The sequence below is a fragment of the Sceloporus occidentalis genome, unplaced genomic scaffold (assembly GCF_023333645.1).
Source record: "Sceloporus occidentalis isolate IW3139 unplaced genomic scaffold, rSceOcc1.0.p SCAF_119, whole genome shotgun sequence".
Taxonomy (NCBI): Eukaryota; Metazoa; Chordata; class Lepidosauria; order Squamata; family Phrynosomatidae; genus Sceloporus; species Sceloporus occidentalis.
The window spans coordinates 2,860,709-2,880,272 of NW_028317099.1; the positions used below are offsets into that span (position 1 = coordinate 2,860,709).

General features: G+C 44.7%; 1 protein-coding gene across 1 annotated transcript in view; it reads right to left on the bottom strand.

The window, feature by feature from the left end:
- Positions 1-19,564, bottom strand: part of LOC149282334 (gamma-aminobutyric acid receptor subunit alpha-3-like) — a 202,475-nt gene that overhangs the window by 109,488 nt on the left and 73,423 nt on the right. Inside the window, exon 5 of the mRNA XM_089498382.1 lies at positions 19,481-19,563. Coding sequence (XP_089354508.1) covers positions 19,481-19,563 — 83 coding nt within the window. The remainder of the gene's footprint in view (positions 1-19,480; position 19,564) is intronic.

Here is a 19,564-nt window from a genome sequence, read left to right on the forward strand (position 1 = left end):
CACCTGCTCTAATACAAAGAACCCTGCCAGGGGTCCTACAATAAAAACAATAAAATCTTACGGAACCACGTCCCTTGGTCTCCAGTACCTTCCTGAGCAAGGCAGGAAACTAAACTGGGGATCTGGGGACGTTCTGATTTTTTTTATAGGTTCCCTGCCTTACCTGTGGGGCGGAGACTATCTCTCCTTTGTGCCACCTGGACTTTTACTATGACACAATGACTGCTTGTAACTGCCACCCTTCCTCGACACTCAAAGAGCCAGACTGGTTGCAAATCATGCATCAGTGGCATTGTATCGCCTCATCTTATATATCTATTTGAAACAGCCAATGTTGACTATTATATTGATTGTTCATTTTATCTATATTAAAATATACTTTGGTGGGGGGGCGTGTCCTGCTGTCAAGGAAAATGGATGCTTGAGCTCTGTGTTTCGGTGCAGCCGGCGTTTTAATCTGCACAAATTCTACCACGATGGGACGCACTAAACGAGCTCCTGCCGAGCTCCCAACACCGAGTAGTCATGCTCCAGCTTTTCTCCTTGGCGCCAAGGTGGTCCGTGACGAGATGACGGCCCTCCACACGGATCTCTCCTGCAGCAACAGGTAGGCCAGGCTGCAGCACAGTCAGCAGAATGCCACCTACGTTGTATGCGGCCTATTAGGAGGCAGCTAGAGGACTTGGAGAAAAGGGGACGGAGGCAGAACATCAGAATCCAGGGTGTCCCTGAGTCTGAGGCATCTGAGGACTTGCTGGCCCTTCTCACTGACTTGTTCTCCGGCCTACTGGACAGGGTAGTAGACAGTGGACAGAGCACACCAGACACTACGCCCTCAGGGCGACCCTTACAGCCCCCCCCGAGGGATATTATCTGCCACCTTACAGATTTTAGCCTCAAGGAGGCTATTATGTCTCGCGCAAGGGAGGTGCGCGCGTGGCAACTCAACGGCGCTTTGGTCACCTTGTTCCACGATCTCTCAGACCTCACCCTGCAAGCCTCTATGACCCCGACACTGGAGCTACAGCAGCTTAGAACCCCTTATCTTTGAAGTCACCCGTTTACACTGTTGATCCGACATAACAATACCACATTCTCTCTGCGGTACCATCGCAATCTCATGCGGCTGTTACAAACCCTAGGGCTCCCTGATATACCAGTAATCGACTGGGCTTTGACTGGGCATGGATGAGACGCTCTTGAGGCCGCCACTCTCGAGGCACGCCCGGCTGATGACATCTGATCGTGGAGGTGGGTGCTTACCTGCCACTGGTGCAGCGCTGATGTCCCAGCGGGTTTCACGGGCCCTGGAGGTTGAGGAGGTTCATCTACATCACTGAACCCAAATATATATACATTATTATAATTTCCCTTTCTCCCCCCCCTCTTCCTTCAGCAGACTGCAGCCTTCTCCGCTAGGAGGCAGTACTTTCTTTTGTCTATGGACAATAACAGTGGACCTGTTCTTCTGTGATGTTGTGAGGAGCCTCTGTCTCTGACCCAGCAATCACCATCCTCACCCTCCCTTTTTTTATCATCGGAGACCTGTTCTTCTGTGATGTTGAGTGAGGCCTCTGTCGCTGACCCAATGTGACTGTGGGATACCCGCTAGCCCTTATACCCGCGCCTATTTTCTGCCTCCACCATCTGTTTTATGCCTCATTCTGTATGCTCATGTGCAATGTGGGAGTGAGAAGGGTGTGGTGTTAAACCAAATATAACACAAAGGTTTGTCTACTTTAACAGATATTTAATAAGAGACAAAAATACAGTAACATACAATAAATGAGTGGCAGCCCAACATACAATGCAACACGTTCCAAGACTAACCTGCAACCTAAAGGTCCAACATAACCCAGCACACCACCGGTTGCCCCATCTATGCAGGCTGGTGGGCAGAGAGAGACTGAACTAAGATTTTGCATTCAACAGGCATAATGAATCACTGTAGGTGTGCTCTCGTTAACATATCAAAAGACACATGTGATAAAGGAAGAGTTCAACTGGCAAAAACATTGACAACAATACTTGTTACGTCACCACAAAGGGTGGTGCTGGGTTTTATATTTCTCTGGTGGAGCTGATAGATTACTCGTATTTTTATGTGTATGGGGTATTTTTTTTTTCTTCCCCATACTAGGGCGGATGTGCCTATTTATTTTCCTACGACATATTCTCTGTTGGGAGGGTGAGTATACCTCTCTGACAGCCTCTGGGGTTGTTTTTTTTAATTTCTCTGTGATGTACCTCTCTAAACCGGTCGATGGGAATGTAGGGTAATTTGTTTTGTTCCCACTTCCTCAAGGGGCGGATGCTGCTTGGTTGCTAATTTGTTACTGCTCTTCCTGCGGTCGGCGACGCACAGATATATTGTTTGCGTTTATATACTCTATTTGATTTCTATAAACACATACTTTGTTGTGTATAGTACACTCATATTTGTTTATCTTGTTCGGTTGCCTCGGCTCCCCCACAATTATGCCGCGCTACTGTCGTTGACCTCCCCTTCTGCTGGGTTCAAACTGAGTGATCTCGCTTCCAAAAGCGAGACACAGCACAGGCCCTCACTGTCACTTCCCTATACCCCGAAACTCGAAAAGCCGCAACTTCACCCTGAGTGATACCGAATGGGAAGGCCCAAAAGGGACATCAAGGGCAGAAGAGATATTGAGCAGCCAGAAGGCAGGGTATAGACAATAAATATAGGCAGTCTCTGAGGAGTAGATGGCTGTAGCGTAGACAGTGAAGGTATGTAACAATCCGACGAGAGACGGGTCCCGTTTGCAGAATGGTGAGCTATCAGGACAACAGCAGGAAAGTTCCAATAGCATAAACAGGTCACAGTCCAAGGTCGAGGCAGGCAGCAAACAGGCAAAGTTAAAAAGCAATCCGAAGTCAATCCAGTTGGCGATCAGAGAGTAGTCAGGAACAAAGCAGGAGTCAGGATACCAGTAAATTAGAATATGAGTATGAATATCACTGAGACAGTGATAACGTATGTACCACACAAGGGCTCTGATTAGAGTGAGCAGGGGGTTTAAATTTGGTGCCAAACAGCTGAAGCAAATAATCAGCCAATCAGATAAAAATCGGGAGGACCCGCCCCCTAGTGTGACGTACACTGTTGCCGGGTATGGGATTCCTGGCTGCCATGACAGCGTGCACGTGTGCACACTTCCATCACACCGAGGACGGAAGAAGAAGCTGTCCAGGACCCCCGCCGCAGACCCCCAGCAGGAGAGACCGACGCCACAACGGCCGAGGACGGCGAAGAGGGTGATCCCCGATGGCGAGCAGCGCTGGAGGACCCAACATTGGGCACCATGGAGGACGCCCCCACCCGAGGGAGTGAGATGGACGCTCAGCAGCAGCGGAGCCCCACAGAAAGACCCGCCGGCGAAAGGTGACAAGGTAGCACCGGATCTGCTAAACGGATTGTAGAAATCAAGCCAGTATTCGGTACATGGAGGAGTTAATCAGACAAGCCAGGATTTGGTACACGGAGGAAACATCAGAGTAGGAGCTAACCGCAGCACGTCAGACACAAAGACCACACAAGGGTAAAGAGCAGCAGACTTTTAAAGCAGCTACACTAAGCCTGCTGCTTTGCCACAAATGCGAGGAACGGAGAGGTAAGTTGTGACATTACCCCCCCTCTGACGGCCGACCGAAGGTCGAGATGTCTCAGGTTTAGTGGGATATTTAGCATGAAAGTTCTTAAGCAGAATCTTTACTAGATATCCAGGATCTTTCTTCAGGACCATAACCTTTCCAATAGACAAGATACTGTAAGAAATTCCGAACTCTCCTAGAATCAATTATAGACTAAACATCAAATTCAAAGTGGGAATCAACAATTACGGGTTTAGGTCGAGAAACTCTTCTTGTGAATCTGTTACAGGTAAGAGGTTTGAGTAGAGATACATGAAACACTCTAGGGATCCAAAGAGAATTAGGAAGCAATAATTCATAAGCCACTGGATTGATATGTCTTAGAACTCGAAAAGGACCAATAAAACGAGGAGCCAGTTTCATAGATGGAACGTTCAGCTTGATATTTCTTGTAGATAGCCACACTCTGTCCCCTCTTGAATAAGAAATGGCCATCTGGCGCTGACGATTGGCTTGGCGTTGATATTGTATATCAATTTGTCAGACACCACTAGGTGTCTGTGTTCAGTTCAGAGAAGGAGCCCAATATGCAGGACGACCAAAGGAATAGGGACGCAAAAACAGGTGTAGTTCAGACTCACTTTACTAGGTAAAGTCCAGGGGTCTGGATCAAGCACAGGTACAGGTGACAGCACAGGTGACGGTACAGGCGCAGGCACAGGTGCAGGTGACGGTACAGGCACAGGTGCAGGTATAGGCGCAGGCACAGGTAAAGGCACAGGCACAGGTATAGGCACAGGTATAGGCGCAGGCACAGGTGCAGGTATAGGCACAGGTATAGGCGCAGGCACAGGTCAGGTGCAGGTATAGGCACAGGTATAGGCACAGGTAGCAATACAGGTGCAGGCACAGGTTCAGGCACAGGTTCAGGCACAGGTTCAGGCACAGGTTCAAAATAGGGCAAGGAGCACAGCACTTGGGACGCTATGTAACATACAGAGCGTCTCAGAATATCTGAGCACTGCTGAGAGGGTGCTTGGGGCTTTTATAGGGATCACAGGTGTGCTGTATGACGTCACGCCTGTAGATCCCGCCCTATTACCGCCCTCTATGTGAACTCTAGAGGGAGACGGCGCTGGAAGCGCCGCCCCTCTAGCAACAGCCTCCTCGGCTTCACCTCCCACCTTCTCCTGCACACAGACGGCAGAAGGGGGAGGTACCGGGTCGGCATGAAGAAGCGCCGCCCCTCTCTTGGCACCCGACGCCGCTCCGTCGCCATCTTCCCCAGCTCCCCACGTGGATGTGGGGAGTGAAGAAGCCGCCGGCCGAGACGACGCCGGCACCAGGGATCCGGGAGAAAGCCGGCGCCGACCCTGCGTGCCGGTACGTACGTGACACAATTTTAGATAAGGGTTGTAGGACATTATTACACAGGGTAGGATCGACTATAACTAAAATGACAGTATTTCCTTCCGACAGAGGTAGATCTACTATGAAATCCATAGCCAGGTGAGTCCATGGGCGAGTGGGGATTTCGAGCGGATGAAGAAGTCCCTGGGGGGAGAGTGTGAGATGCTTTGCTAGTAGCACATGAAATACCAATCCGCAATACCATACGCAATCCGTCACCAAGTCTGGCCACCAAAAGTGTGTGGAAATAATGTCTCTGGTGTGGAGAGTAGAAGGGTGACCGAGGTACAAGAAGAAAGAGCCCATTTTAACACGTTCAATCTTTCAGAACGAACAAGGAACCGGTAGGCCATTTGCTGTGTACAGGCATGCAAGCTTGGTTCTTTAGAATTCGTTGAAATAGCGGAGAAGATACTCGAGTAGTGACTGTAGCGAAGATCCGAGAGGGAGAGACTATAGGTTCATGGTCAAGCATTTCATTAGTGTTATTGACAAACTGCCTAGATAAGGCGTCGGCTTTAACATTTTTAGTTCCCGGGTGATAGGATATAATAAAGTTAAATCTGGACAAGAACAAGGACCATCGGGCTTGACGAGGATTTAGCCTTACTTAAATACTCAAGGTTTTTGTGGTCAGTGAGAATTGTAATAGGGTTTCTGGCTCCCTCCAATAAATGCTGCCATTCTTGAAGTGCTAAAATTATAGTTCTCGGTTGCCAAAGTCATAGTTGATCTCTGGAGGCGTGAATCTCTTAGAGAAATATGCGCAAAGATGCCGTTTACTCTGGAAGTCCTTTCTTTGAGATAATACTGCCCCAACACCGATCTCGGAGGCGTCTACCTCGATCATGAAAGGTTTGGACATGTCGGGATAGACAAGCACAGGTGCTGACGAAAACATACTTATAAGCTTGTGGAAGGCCTGTATAGCCTCTTCAGACCAGTGAGAGCAATCTGCTCCTTTCTTGGTCGTAGATGTAAGAGGAGCCACTATTTTGGAAAAGTCTTTAATGAATTTTCGATAGTAATTGGCAAAGCCTAAAAATCGGTGGAGAGGTTTCAGAGCTCCAGGCTGAGGCCACTCAGAGGTAGCAATCAATTTGGCCGGGTCCATCTCAAATCCATCTGCCGTAATAATGTATACTAAGAATGAAATACGAAGAACTTCAAACAGACATTTCTCAAGTTTGGCATAAAGATGGTTCTGACGAAGGCGTTGAAGTACAATGCGTACATGTTTACGGTGTGATTCTAGATCAGGAGAATGGATCAGTATGTCGTCTAGGTATACAATCACGAATTGTAGAGCAATATCACGGAAGATATCATAAATAAATTCTTGAAATACCGCTGGGGCATTGCACTACCCAAATGGCATAACAGTGTACTCATAGTGACCCATACGTGTATTATAGGCGGTTTTCCACTCATCCCCCTCACGGATTCTGATCAGGTTATAAGCACCTCGTAAATCTAATTTAGAAAATATAGTAGAATTGCGTAGGCAGTCAAGGAGTTCAGGGATGAGAGGCAGAGGATATTTATTTTTGACAGTAATTTTATTGAGTCCACGGTAATCTATACAGGGCCTTAAACCCCATCTTTCTTAGATACAAAGAAAAAAACCGCCCCCGCAGGAGATGTGGATTTTTCGGATAATGCCCTTGTTTAGGTTATTCTTTATATACTCATTTAAGGCAAGTGATTCCGGTAATGATAATGGATAAGTCCTGCCCCTAGGAGGAATCGTGCCAGGATATATTTCTATATGACAGTCATAAGGGCGGTGAGGGGGAAGAACGTCAGCTTGCTTCTTGTCGAAAACATCTTGAAAATCAATACATGGAGTTGGTATGAGTTGCTGTTGTATGGATCCAATGGCTGTCCTATTGGGTAAAATTTTAGGAAGACAATGGATTTGAAAGGTCTTTCCCCAGGACCTAATGTCTCCTGTGAGCCAATCGATGGTTGGGTTATGCGCTTGTAACCACGGCAAACCCAGAATTATGGGACATTTGGGAGAGTCTATAAGAAAAAATGACACGGATTCTTGATGTAATAGTCCCACTCTGAGAAGGAGAGGAGACATCTGAAGTGTAATGATGGCCTGGTGTAATGGAAACCAGTCAATGGCAGAGATGGGAATAGGAGGATCCACAGAACTATAAGAAATATGGTTTTGTAAAGCAAAAGTCTGGTCAATAAAGGATCCTGCAGCCCCAGAGTCAATCACCGCTGTGCTGGAAACAGAGGTGTTATTCCAATAGATGGAGACAGGAATCAAAAAACAGTCTTTGTCTGATGTAGGAGCTGAAATAGGCTCACCTAGGCTAGGCTCCTTCACAGGACCTAGGTGTGGAAGTTTCTCCGTTTGTTAGGGCAGGAAATGGCGAAATGTCCCTTAAGACCGCAATAAAGACAGAATCCCATGGAACGTCTACGTTGTTTCTCCTCCATGGATAGCTTAGTAGCTCTCATTTGCATGGGTTCTTCAGTAGATGATCCAGACACAGGAGCGGTAACAGCTTTATACTTTGGGAACACCGTACGTCCTTCAAATTCTCCAGGTAGATCTCTGGTGGATAACTCATCCGTCAGCCGTTCAGAGAGACCGTCATAGAGAGCTGCTATAAGGGCTTCGCTTGACCAATTAACTTCTGCAGCAATGGTTTTGAATTCTATAGCAAACTCAGCCACAGTACGGGAACCTTTAGAGACATGCAGCAAAGATAGAGAGGCCGTTGCAGCTTTCCCAGGAACGGCGAAGGTCTTGCGAAATGCAGAAACAAAATGAGGAACTGTGATAAATCAAGGGAGAGTCATTTTCCCACAGTGGAGAGGCCCATGCTAAAGCTTTTCCGGACAATAAGAAGATGATGTATCCCACTCTGGCCCGTTCAGAAGAAAACATCTGAGGAGATAACTCAAACGGGATAGCACATTGATTGAGGAATCCTCGGCAAGCATCAGGATCTCCATAGTAGCGACTAGGTGCAGGAAGTTTCAAGGAGGCTGGAGCAGCGGGAACAATTGGTGAAGAAAGCGTCTGGGTAGTAGTAGATGCAAGAGCTGTAGCACCGGCAGAAGAGGTCATACCTGGATAACAGGATCTGCATAGGCTGAGAAAATAGATCCATCTTCTCCTCTATACCCAGGAAGCGTACCTCTTGCGATTGCAGCAACTGTCCATGGAATGCTAATGCCTTGTCTAGCTCAGAGGATTCCATCACCCCTGTGTAATGTCACGTCCCTACACCACGAAACTCGAAAAGCCGCAGCTTCACCCTGAGTGATACCCAATGGGAAGGCCCAAAAGGGACACCAAGGGCAGAAGAAATATTGAGCAGTCAGAAGGCAGGGTATAGACAATAGCCTAGACAGTAGAGGTAGCACTGGACATGCTAAATGGAGTGTAGAAATCAAGCCAGGATTCGGTACACGGAGGAGTTAATCAAACAAGCCAGAATTTGGTACACAGAGAAGTTAATCAAACAAGCCAGGATTCGGTACACAGAGGAGTTAATCAAACAAGCCAGGATTCGGTACATGGAGGAGTTAATCAGAAAAGCCAGGATTTGGTACACGGAGGAGTAATCAGAGTAGGAGCTAACCGCAGCACGTCAGACACTAAGACCAGACAAGGGTAAAGTGCAGCAGACCAGCAGGACTTTTAAATTTGGCGCCACACCAAGCCACGCCCCCGGAGCTGCCTTGGAGACGTGTAGCGAGAAGCAGCTACACTAAGGCTAGGTTTCCACTTGGTTTTTTTTAGCTAAAAACGCCCATAAAAACGCCAATAGCGCCACCTGGCGTTTTTTTTGTGAAAAAACGCAGCAGCCAGATGTTAGCTGTTCTTCAATAGGAAATCGCAGAATGCCATATCCACTTGGCGTTTTTTTGTTTGGCGTTTTTTCGCTTTTTTGGGCTCTGTGGCAGTTTTTCAAAATCGCAGCATGTTGACACTCGTTTTTTGCAAGGAAATCTTGGCGTTTTTCTCCAATAGAGGGTTTATTGCCTTGGCGTTTTTTATGGCGTTTTTTCCACAGTTACAATGCAGAGGATGGACCCAGTATCTGTGTGTCCTACGAGAAATAGGCTGGAAACAAACAGTTTCACACAAAACAAAGTTCATATTGAATTCTACACCATTTGGAACAAACATGCCATTACAAACAAACATACGCGACGCATCAACTGGATCCTGCGTGCCAAAAGCAACAGCAAACAATTTGCACCATCATTTGGGGCCAATCTTCCTAGAGGAGCAGACATTCGGAATAAAGCAGGCCTTACAAACCACAGAAAAGTGACAAAAGGGTCCGCCGGGGCGTTTAAGTAGAACTCTACCAAGTAAATGACATCAGGGGGCAGATACTTGCCATTTATCCTAATCCCTTTTAGCTGGGTGAAACTTCTAACTTGTAAAGGCTGGAAAAACTGCCTAAGGTCAAAAAAAGCAATTTCCACAGAAAGGCTAAAACGCCAGAAAAAACTCCAGAAAAAAACGCCAAAACGCAGGAAAATGCAGTGGCAGTTTTCTTGGCGTTTTTCATCAAGAAAAAAAACGCAGGACAAAAACCCAAGTGGAAACCTAGCCTAAGTCTGCTGCTGTCAGGACTCGGGTGATCAGGTCAGGTAGGAACCCATGTGCAGGGGATACTTGGGGTCTGGTCTGTAACCCACGGTGCATGATTATACAAACAAAGACACCACAAGCAGAAATCCAGGTAATGCAATGTATTGTATGTATATGACAGGACAAGAAAATAAGGGTTATACAGTCTGTAAGCAAGAAACCGGACGTATGGCAGGATAAATAAATACCGGTAATAAGTCTTTTGGCAGGGAGCCTACTTAAAAGGGCACAAAAGGCAGAGAGCCCACTTGGAAGGACATGAAAGGCATACAGCCCACTTGGAAGGACACAAAGCAGGGAATCCACTTGGAAGGACACAAAGAAGGTAGCAGGTGCAGGTGCAGGTGCAGGTGCAGAGCCACAGCAGAAAGGTCCACAGACTTCAATACAAAGGCCCTGACTGAAGGGCAGGTTCATAAAGGCAGGGTAATCCAGGTAACAAGGCACACCTGATCCTAGTAATTGAGTTCTGAGTGCTCCAGAGGGCGAAGGGTGGCCACTAGTGGTAGCAGATTTATATACCACAGGTATGAAAAAGCCATGGTTCAGGCAGCGAAAAAGTTCCTGACAGCTGCTCGCCCCAACGCGAGGAACGGCATCGGGGCGAGGCTTCTCCGGAAAGGTAAGTTGTGACACTCACAAGCTTCTTCCCTGAGAACCTGACGGGCAACTTCCCGCACCTCACGGTTTGGGAAGCCCACAACGTAAAAAACTTGCGACGGCACAGATCGCCTCTCTGTGTGCGCGTATCGCTGAGGCGCAAAGGGCCCACAAAAAAATGTGATCCTAAATGTCAGGCCCTCTGATTTATATCAGCACGGGGATAAACTAGGGAAGTACCTGGCGAGGGCCCTGAGGGCCTCCCGCACTCTGACCTACATCCCTAAGATACGTTCTTCCGCTGGTAAGACGTGCCTTCTCCACTCTGATATCTCTAATAGTTTAATTAATCTTCGTTTAGTTAATCTTTGTCATCATATGTTTTCCCAAACCAAGAGGAATTCCATACCTCTCCAGGACTAGCTGCATTGTTTACAAATATCTACATATCAAATATTATTTATTATTTCTTCACATTATTCCCACCGATAGAGATAAGATTGGTAATTATCACTCGATTTCACTACTAATAGACTTATCTTTGAATAACAGGGGGGTCTTTTTTACACTTGATTCACATATTTTAATATACATATAAGTAATATCAGCGCTGTATTTTTCTCTCTTTTTTCTGTTTCTACTCAATAGCCCACTAAGTGGTTTGCTATATTTTATTACAGCTGTTGAATTATATATTATAGAGCTTATTGTACTGTACACTTACTGTATATTGGTTCAAGAGTGGGGTAATCGCACAACAGTAAGTGAAAACATTTTCAATATGAACTTTGACACTGATCAGACACTTAAGTATAATAAAAATAGAAAGAAAAATATTGATTCACTTTTTTTTGATTTGCAGCATATATTGGAATCAGAACTTAGAACCTGGTGGGATATAGCCAGTTTAGAACAATGTCAAGGCAGGTATCATCCCCAGAGGTTTTAGGATTAAAAAGAAAGCCACTATTGGAGGAGACGATAAACAATTCCAAGAAAATTGGAATAAAACCCTAGATCACTGTTCCCTGGAACTATTGGATTTACTTATCTCAATGAGAAAATCTATGTTGTTAACTAAGATTGAGAAAAATGTTGAACTAAAAGGAGAATTAGAACAATTTAAGGAGGCTTTGGAATATAAAGAATTAGAGAATATACTCAAGGAAAGACTATATACATTTGAATCAGGCATAATTTTAAAGAAAAAGCTTAAATTTAAAAGAGTCCAGACTGATTATAGTCAGGGGAGACAATTAGATTGGTATAATAAGACACCAAACCATATAATCATAGAAACCCTAGTTATACTCAGACCAATCGGCCCGTTGAAAATCTTAAAAGAGACAAATATACTAATAAATATAATAAAACACACAGAGATAAAAACGAGACCATGGATAGGACTGGCTGTATTAGAACTCCTATTGTTAAAGAGAGGACTAGCCAAGAAACATTTGGTAGAATTAGTAAAGATAAAAAAAAACAAGGAAGAGGAATAAAGTGGCATTTGAGTTTCCTATTGAAAACTCTTACAATATTTCTGAGGTCAGACCTAGAAACCACTCTATACCTCAGAAATATAATAACAAGAATAAATATACATCTAGAAGAATGGGTGAAATTAGAAGTGAACCCTAAAAAGAACAACCTAACCCCCACTGAGAAAACATCCTTAAAATGTCTTAAAAGATCTTGACAACATTGTCATAAGAGAAGCCGACAAAGGGGGTGGAGTTGTGTTGCAAGATACAGAAGTATATAGAGCTGAAGCTATACATTTACTTTCCGATACAAAATGTTATACTCGTCTATCTTTTGATCCCACTCTTAAATTTATGTGTTATGCTACAGTCAGCTCTAGAAAATAGCATCATTTCTAGAGATTAATACTTAAGTCTAATGATTAAAAACCTGAGGGTTCCTATTTTCTACCACCTTCCGAAAATACATAAGGATTTAAACAATCCTCCAGGACGTCCAATTGTCTCCAGAAATGCCTTATACCCCTATATGCCACTCTGGTATTTAAGGGGTTCAAAGGCATATTATGGGGAAGAGTGGCATATAGGGGGTATAAGGCATTTCAAGAGGCAGAGTGGCATATAGAGGGTTAAAAGGCATTTCTGGAGGCAGAGTGGCATAAAGGGGGTTAAAACGCATATCTGGAGGCAGAGTGGCATTAAGGGGGTTAAAAGGCATATCATAGAGCACTCTGCCTACAGAAATGCCTTATGCCCCCCACTTAACCCCCCCCCAAACTTACCGGTGCTTCTTACTCCCCGATGTGTTGTCCAGGCAGTGGGTAGACTTCTATGCGATTCGCGTAGGCAACTTCAGCTGCAGCCGGAAGGAGGTGCGGTTAGCAGCGGGGTTTGTCTGCGTCCATCGCACATACACCCTCTGACGGGAACTCTCCTCTCTGACAGTCGGGGAAGGTCTGCGTGATGGGCGCAGACAACCCCTGTGCTAACCACACCGGCTGCAGCGGACGTTTCCTATGCGAACCGCGTAGACGTCTGCCCACTACCCGGACAACACACCCTGGAGTCAGAAGCACCGGTAAGTTTGTGTGTGGGGGTTACCAGACAGGAGGATCCAGGAACCCAGCAGCGCTGCGGGGGATCTGGATCTTAGTCTCATAGTCAGACCTTTGTTTGAGTTCTGATTATAAGAGGACCCCGGTTATAAGACGAGCAAATACGGTAATTTGATTTTTTAGATTGATTGCAAAAAAGTTTTATCGAGACAAGTATGTTGTTTTTTTCAGGACAAGAAGCTTTCTTGTTTTGATCATATTATCTAATTTCCCATAAAAAAAATAATAAAATATGATGAAAAATGTAAAAAAAAAACCAAAAATCTTTTACTCATCCAAAAAAGCTAATGAAAAAACCTACTAAATATATTCTACTATTTGTCCTGAGTTTAGAAATACCCAATGTTTTCATGTTTTTTTTGCTTTTTTCTGCACGTTATGGAGCATTAAGTACAAGTAGCGTTTTGCTATTTCAAAACCATTTTTTCCAAATCTGGTAATTCTTCCCCCCATGTGCCATTTTGGGTATCTTTGAAGCCGGCCAACGCAATTTACCCCATCAAATCATATATTTTTAACCCCTTAAGGACCGGGCTCATTTTTCGTTTTGTACCCTGTGGGACCGAGGCTGTTTTAATACTTTTGTGGTGCTTGTGTTCAGCTGTAATTTTCTCCTCACCCATTTAGTGTACCCACATAAGTTATATATTGTTTTTTTCAGGACAAGATGGGCTTTCTTCAGATACCATTATTTTGATCGTATCATCTTATTTACTATAAAAAAAATTAAAAAAACATGGTGAAAAATTGAAAAAAACACATTTTATGACTTTTATTTGAAAAATCTTTTACTCACCTAAAAAAGCAAGTAAAAAAACTAGCTAAATAGATTCTACTACTTGTCCTGAGTTTAGAAATACCCAATGTTTTTATGTTTTTTTGCTGTTTTTGTAAGTTATAGGGCAATAAGTACAAGCAGCGTTTTATGATTTCCAAATCTTTTTTAACAAATCTGGTCATTCTGCCTCCATCTCCTCTTTGGAACATCTTTGAAGCCGGTTAACTCAATTTAACCCATTCAAACCATATATTTTTGAAAACTAGACACCCCAGGGTATTCCAAATGCTGTTATTTTAACCCTTTCCATGCACCAATTATACAACTACACGTTGTCAAACTTTGTAATAGTAATTTTTTTTCACACAAATTGTACTTTAGTTATAGATATACAGGTCCTGGTATATGCCACTGTCAAACAACACCCCAATGTGTGTTCAGGAACATCTCCTGAGTGCAGTGATACCCGACATGCATGGATTTGTCGTGTTGTTTGAGATTTAAAATGCCACATTTGGGAAGTGCGCTTTTTTTGTCCATTTTGGAAAGTCTGTACCTATGCCCTATCTTTGAGCTCAGCCACTCCAATTTACCCCATCAGCCATTTTTTTTATATTAGACACCCCTTGGGTATTTGAAGTGCTTTTATTTTAACTCTTTGTTGAGATTTTTGATTTTTTATTTTATTTTTTTAATACTTTTTTTTTTTTATATATTTTTTTTTTACACATTTTGCTGGGTGGTTCATCTAGTGACATCACTGCATAATTATTTTTAAATGTTAGCACTTTTAATTTTTTCCATATTTTTTTTTTCCATATTTTTTTTTTTTTTTTTTAATATTTTACTAATCACATTGTGATTAGAAAGCTGGGCTCCATTGACTGGCATGGTTGGATGCAGTACCTGTATTCAACCTGCAAGTGGAGCCAGAGTTCTCTAGACCATCTAGCGAACTTTAAAAACTTGTTCGTTTCTTTTACAGGGCGGCCGCCATCTTGCTTGATGGCGAAGATCACCGGCAGCTGCGGCTGTGACCGCTCTCCAGAGGTAAGTGTTTGGTGTCGCTGGATGCCTCCTGATCGAGGCATTCCAGCGACACCATTTAAGTTTAGGAGGCGATCGTTGATCGCCTCCTAAACGCTTTTAAAACGGGCGTCCGCCGCCATACAATGTATGGCGGTTGTTGACGCCTTGGGGAGGGGCCAGACATGGCCCCCGATGCCGATCTCGGCGTTACTGAATGCCTCGACATTGAGGCATTACAGTAACGCCGTTTAAGCGAAGAAAGTGATCATTGATCACTTTCTAAGCTTATTTTACTTTTTGACGGTTCAGGACCGTCAAAGGTCATTTAGTGACCTTCATGTCATGACGGTCCTGAACCGGCAAAGGTCGCGAAGGGGTTAAAAACTAGACACCCCAAGGTATTTCAAATGCTAGAATTTTAACTCTTTCCATGCACTAATTCTACCATCAGTCTTTGCCACACTTTGTGGTAGTATTGTTTTTGGTATTTTTTTCACACAAATTGTACTTCGGGTATAAATTTATAGCTCCAGGTATAAGTTACTATCAAACAACACCCCAATGTGTGTTCAGGAACATCTCCCGAGTACAGTCATACCCCACATGTATGGGTTTGTCTGGTGTTAAAATGCCACATTTTGGAAGTGCGCTTCCCCCCCCCCCATTTTGGTCAGTCTGTGCCTATGCCTTATCTTTGAGCCCGGCCACTCCAATTTACCCTATCAAACCATTAATATTTTTAAATTAGACACCCCTGGGGTATTTGAAATGCTTTTATTTAAATTTTTCCATGTCCGGATTTTTGGGAAGATACAGCGCTAATTTTAGCACTTGCTCATAATAAACTTTATTTTTTAATTTTATTTATTTTATTCTTTTTGGACTTTTTTTTTTACATTTTGCTGGAACTGGATAGTTCCTCTGATGCATAATAATTTTGAAATGTCACCATTTTTTTTAAAATATTTTTTTCCTTTTTTAAAAAAAAAATATTTTACTAATCACATAGTGATTAGAAAGCTGGGCTCCATTGACTTGTATGGTTGAATGCAGACCATCTAGCGAACTTTTTCAACTTTATTTTTTTTTTTTTACAGGGCAGCCGCCATCTTGCGGATGGTGAAGATCACCGGCAGTGGCGGCTGTGACCGCTCTCCGGAGCGGTCACAGCCCGTCCTGGGGTAAGTGTGTGGTGTCGCTGAATGCCTCCTGATCGAGGCATTCCAGCGACACAATTGAAGTTTAGGAGGTCTTCGTTGATCGCCTCCTAAACTCTTTTAAAACGGGCATCCGCCGCCATACTATGTATAGCGGATGTTGATGCCCCGGGGAGGGGCCAGACATGCTTTTTCAATATTTGTTTTCTTTTTTATAATAAAATATATATTTCTATATTTACATATTGCTTGAGCGCTGTCTTCTTTTAGTTAGTTCTTTACTTCACAAAGCTGTATAATATCACTCCCCCAAGCCAAACCCCCCCACTGAAGAAGGGGAGTTGAAATTTGCAGACTATTTGCGACGGACGATACGCGTGGGCCTCACCGCTGAGGAAGCGAGGGGGCTTGATGTTCCGATCTCCCTCCCGGAGTTGACTCTGGCTATCAGGTCGTCTCTGACCGGGAAGTGTCCCAGTCCCGACAGGCTTCCGCTTTAATACTATTCGCATTTCAGTGAACAATTAGGGCCTCGTTTTGTGGAGGCCTTCAATTCTCTTTTGGATGGCGGTCGCACACACGCCCACACTTTATCCCCCTCTATAGCAATGATCCCCAAGGACAGCAAAGATTCCACAGACTGAAGCAGCTACCGGCCGATATCCCTTCTTAACTCGGACCTCAAGCTTTTTGCCAAAATCCTGGCCAGCCGTATTAAGCCCTATGTGTCTATGCTAGTACAACCTGATCAGATGGGGTTTGTCCCAGACAGTACTATCTGCGCTCTTAATCTCCTGCATTTTCCCAAGCGCTCAGATGTCCCTTCTATCTTCCTTTCTACGGACGCAGAGAAAGCGTTTGATAGAGTCGGCTGGCCCTTCATGATGGCCACTCTCCGGCATTTGGGCTTTGGTTCCAGCATGCTTGCCTGGATTCAATCCTTCTACACATCCCCTACAGCTCATCTCCGAGTCAATGGCTCTCTCTCTGACCCCTTTACAATATCTAATGGTACGCCCGCCCCGTGTCTGTCCTTGCCGGTCATCTTAAAGGAGGTCTCTGATTACGGTATGCTGTCTAACTTTAAAGTGAATATGTCTAAGTCTGAGATCCTCAATGTCAACTTACCCTTGACGGTTAGTCGCCAGCTAGCAGCCTCCTTTCCATTTGCTTGGTGCCATTCCAAACTGAAATACCTGGGCATATGGTTGTCAGACGACTTCTCCCGCCTCTTTGGTTTCAATTTCCCTCCCTTGCTGGCTTCGCTCAAATATAGCCTGCTCAGATGGTCGAGACTTAAGGTCTCCTGGTTGGGTAGGATAAACACCATTAAGATGATTTTATTGACTTGTTATGTTTCCCAAGCCTATCTCCAGGTGATGCATTTCCTTCCTTCCCTAAATAGCATGTAGGTGTGATATCTTCTTACAGCTGTTTTTTCTGTTATCCATGTTCTGCCCAAGGCCCCATTCTGTGAATTTGACCCCCCCAAGTGGCTTGCAGCTATCATACACACATAAACTCAATCAAGCACATATTAATTACAAATATATATACCTGTTATTTACCCCAACAGGCTATACCGTTAAAGCGGTAGCCATAAAATGTGCTAAACTGCAAGCTTATCTGTAGAGGCAAATTGTCATGCCTACCCGTCGGGCTGGGGTCCCTCGGCGTTCCTCGCGCCCGTCCTCCTCGTGTGTTGCCGTGCGTGCGGCGCGCACACGAGGGGGCGTGTGTGTCGGGCAGGCACGCCTCCCTGCCACTGACAGTCCTGATCGGGCTGCCGCTGCATGTCAGCGGCGATCGAAGAGACGATCCGCCGCTACATGCTCGCGGCACCCGACCAGTACATCTTCTGCCTGTGTGGCGCCGCCGCGTCGCTCGCGGCGGCAGCACAGGCAGAGAGGACATTGTGGTTAGCCGCCGCGGGCATGTCGGCGGCGATCGAGTGTTCGATCGCCGCTGCCTGTCCACGGTGGCTGTCTCCTTCCTCTCCTGCCTGTGTGGCGCTTCCGCGTCGTTTGCGGAGGTACCACAGGCAGGAGGGTTTGTTTTGTTTTGTTGCCATCGCGACGACGCTTCTCTTCATCGTACCTGCTCTCCTGCCATTGGTCCTATTTAAACTTCCTGGTCCTGTGTTTCCTTGCCCGTTCAACGAGTCCATATCTTTGTTCTCGGGGTGTTTGTTTCGCTTGTGCCTTTGATTGCTATTTTTGTGTACCAGACCTTGGCTATTGTTCTTTGACTACGATCCTGCGCTGCCCGTCCCGACCTTGGCTATTGTTTTTTGACTACGCTCCTGTGCTGCCTGCCTCGATCCCGGCTTGTTTATTGGGTTTACTCGCCATTCCTGCATTGTGGGTCCATCACCTGTGGTGCCTGATTCCACGTAACACAAATAGCTTAGGACATTAACAACTGTTTGTAAAACAGCTTCTACTGTAAAGACATAATGTGTACTCCATCATTTTTTAATGTAATTTTATGTTCCTGTGTTTTTTTGTGCATAATGTGTCTGTGACAAAGCCTTCTAGCATTGTTCTGTAAAATGGGGACCCTTTTGGCTAGGACACTGACGCAGTCCTTGTGTAATTTGATGACTGAAAAGAACATCCAATCTAGTTCAGCCCATCTAGTCTGTCCGTTTTTCTTTCTGTTAAGGGTCAAACCCAGGCCTGGACTGGTCATGTCACACACCAGGCAAAGCCTAGAGTGGCAGATCATTTGCTGCAACCCCGCTTATATCAGCTACGCCATGAGACAGCTACCAGCCATCCAAGCTTTAATCAGCCTTAGATTCAGGATAGCCATACGTCTATCACATGAATATTTAGTTTCCCTTAAAGAGGCAAAATGAGATACATATGACAGATGATAATGAGTACAGATATAGAAAACGTGAAAAACACAACAGATATAATCTAAGGCAGATTTAAAACATGAAGCCATAGCTCTACAAGAGAATTGCTTAAAATATTCATAATGAAGTTTGCATAATTTTTATTTTCTATTGATTAAATTCAGTTTGGTTTGTAAAATAGTTTCATCTTTAGTTTCCAAAATTAGCATTTTAACTGACAGATACTGTAACAAGGTGCAGGGTGTTGTTGTGGAAGGGGTATACATTCCCCCTCGATTTTGCAGGGTTTTGTATGACATAGGGCAGGCTGGTGCTCCACCCCGCAGTTTACATGCACCTGGACTGACACAGGATCCAGGACAGGAGTTTAAGATGACTCCAATGCACTGGTCAGCTGCATGTAATTAGCTGCACTGACTGCAATAAAGCCTTGCCTGTTGGACAGAGGAAAAAAAGAGAGAGTTTTGTTTGGAAGCAGTAAGGCTTGCTATGTACAAAAGAGACCATCAAAAAGGTTGGTGAGATTACGTTTTGTTTAGTTTAGACCCTGAGTAGTGAGGGACTTCTATGTTAGTAAATGCTCAGACGAGCTAGGCTTTTGTTTATAGGGAATTTATGTTCTGTATAATCCTGTTAAAATCTGAATACATGGATTACAAATAAATTGTGGTTGATTACCTTACCGAGACTGTGGCTTTAATACCCTAGAGGACCATGCTGTTTGGTGCCCTGTGTGGGTGCAGGATCACAATACATAGATAGACGGCTAGAAAATCAATGTTACCAAAGTACTCACAACTTCCAAATTTCAGCGGACAAGCATGAAGATCCATTGGGAAATCCTCAAGATGCATTGTGCACTCAGCATGGATCGTAAGCC